This window comes from Vigna radiata, chromosome 6, assembly GCF_000741045.1.
Source record: "Vigna radiata var. radiata cultivar VC1973A chromosome 6, Vradiata_ver6, whole genome shotgun sequence".
NCBI lineage: Eukaryota > Viridiplantae > Streptophyta > Magnoliopsida > Fabales > Fabaceae > Vigna > Vigna radiata.
This window is the reverse complement of record NC_028356.1, coordinates 17,481,141-17,483,396: the sequence shown is the minus strand read 5'-3', so window position 1 is coordinate 17,483,396 and position 2,256 is coordinate 17,481,141. Positions and strand designations below refer to the sequence as shown.

The following is a 2,256-nucleotide window of genomic DNA, read 5'->3' as shown; positions in this document are numbered from 1 at the left end:
GGGACTATGAGGTCGTCCAAAATGTCCATTTGTCTGAAAGTTTTCCAATAGAGTATGTTGACCGAGCTTCCCTGGTCCACCAATACCTTGCTTACCCCGTATCGGGCAATCTCTACTGTAATGACCATTGGGTCGTCCTGCTCCGGATCTAGTGCATGAAAATCTTCATTGGAGAAGGTGATGGGGGGCATCGTCCTCTTGGGAATTTCCACTGAATGAATGGATCGCAGGTGGCGGATGCTTCTCTTGCGTGCCGACAACGACGTCGCACCACCCGCGAATCCCCCGGAGATGGTGTTAATTACTCCCCTCAACCGTCGACCGTTCCTTGGTTCTTGACTTCTACTTCGGTTCCTGCTCTTTTTTCGGGACTTCGGGTCTTACCGGTCTGTCCTTGTCGGTATGGTTAGCGATCGCTCCGGCGGCCAGAACGATTCTCGTATCTTTTGAAGGGCCTTCTTCCGGCCCGCGGCGAGGCTTTCGGACTATCCTCCCGCGGAATTGGGCATCTCGCAGGAGATGTTTCGTGTTGATATGTCCGGATGTAATGTTTCAGGTGCCCAGCTCGGATTAGTTCCTCTATTCGGTCCTTTAGGGTCATGCAGTCTTCGATGTCGTGGCCTATGTTCTGGTGGTATAGGCAATGCTTACTATTGTCGGCCCCGAGAGGGGTAGGACGCTTTTGTGGGGTCCGCATTACTTGCACACTCAGAGCCTCTTGCAATATCCAAGCCCGGGGGGCGTTTAACTGAGTATATTGTGGAAAACGGGGACCTCTGGCCCCTCTCGCCTCTTTGAAGTTCCTGGGCGGTGGGATTGCCCCTCCCGCTTCCCCTCGCTCCTGTCCTTCGCCTCCTGTATTTCTCTTCGGTAGTTCTGCTTCATCTCTTCTACTCGGGCCTGATCTGTCGCTCGCTGGCGTAGTTCCTCGAGAGTCTTAGGCGGGGTACGACAAACGCTTTCCTTGAATGGTCCCAGCCTTAGAGCCGACATCACATACTGCAAGGTCATCTCCAGGCTTAGGCCTCTGACTCGCCGGACTGTCTTCGTGAACTGGTCCATAAAGACTTTGACTGGTTCGTCCTTTCCTTGTTTTAGATTCATCAGATCCACTAGGGTAACATCCTGTACTCGGCTTGCAGCAAACTGCTCAATGAATGTGTTGCTCAAGCTTTTAAAATTCTCTACTGAACCATTGGGAAGGGAATTAAACCACTCCAAGGCCTCTCCTTCGAGGGATAAGGAGAACGTCCGGCACCATATAGCATCACACCCCGTACGGAATGCCATGGCGTTGGTGAACGACTTGATGTGCGCCTCAGGGTCGGTGGTGCCGTCGTATGTCTTAAACTGCGGGGGAACGAATTGGTCCGATATACACATGTCCATCACCGCCTGTACGAAGGGTACTGGGACCGATGGTATCTCTGTCTTTATAAGCACTAAGCTTTCTTCTCCCTTTTCCTTTTCCTCCTCCGCCTTCTTCTTCTCCTCTTCCCGGCGTTGGTCCTCCTGGCCCCGGGCGCTACTATGGGCCTCCTTGCTGCCTTCTCAAGTCTCCTTTTCCCTGCCTTCTCGTAGCTTAGCTAAGCATTCGGCTAGCACTGCCGCCATCTCTTCTTCGTGCTTCTCTTGCATCTCTTCATGCCTCCTCTGCATCTCTTCCATCCTCATCTCTAGAGTTCGGATTACTCTGCTTGCATCGTCATTGCTCGTATTTCTCGTGTTCACCATTGGTTATAATCCTCCGGCCCCACGGTGGGCGCCAAAATGTTCCTGTTGGAAATGTCTCCGAATCTCCCTATAAAAATTTCCGCCGTTAACCGTCCGGTCTTTGATTCTTCCCGCTCGGTTGTTCTTTGACTTGAAATACTTCGACTCCTGCTGTGTCCGGCCGGGTACCTGCTAATGACACTCCAATGCTCAAGTCAGTGTCCGGTATTTAGTATCAGGGGTAGAGATAGAAAGAGAGTGAAATAAATGTGCATTAATGTATCCACCTACCTCTTACCTTTGACTTGTATTTATAGTTTTCTTCATGGGCTGATGATTAGTGGAACCTTAATTACGGCCCAATCATAGGCCCACCATGGTTGATTTGGTCTTACCTTAATCTTGAATGCTTACCATACCTTAATCTGCGACCTCCACCGGGCACTTGTACCAACCGTTCCATTGGGGAGCTTTGGCAAGAGACCAGTCCGACTTGAGCTCGGACTCTTCTATCTACATGACCATCCGGCGCGGGTGTTATTC

General features: G+C 51.2%; 1 protein-coding gene across 1 annotated transcript; it reads right to left on the bottom strand.

The window, feature by feature from the left end:
• Positions 1-744: 744 nt before the first annotated feature.
• LOC106763514 lies at positions 745-1,389 on the bottom strand. Its single transcript, XM_014647698.1, has one exon. It carries the CDS (start codon positions 1,387-1,389, stop codon positions 745-747), a length of 645 nt encoding a protein of 214 aa, XP_014503184.1.
• Positions 1,390-2,256: the final 867 nt, after the last annotated feature.

Bases quoted from the DNA above. Each gene is read 5' to 3' on its own strand.
- LOC106763514 (XM_014647698.1), bottom strand. From the start codon at position 1,389: ATGGACATGTGTATATCGGACCAATTCGTTCCCCCGCAGTTTAAGACA.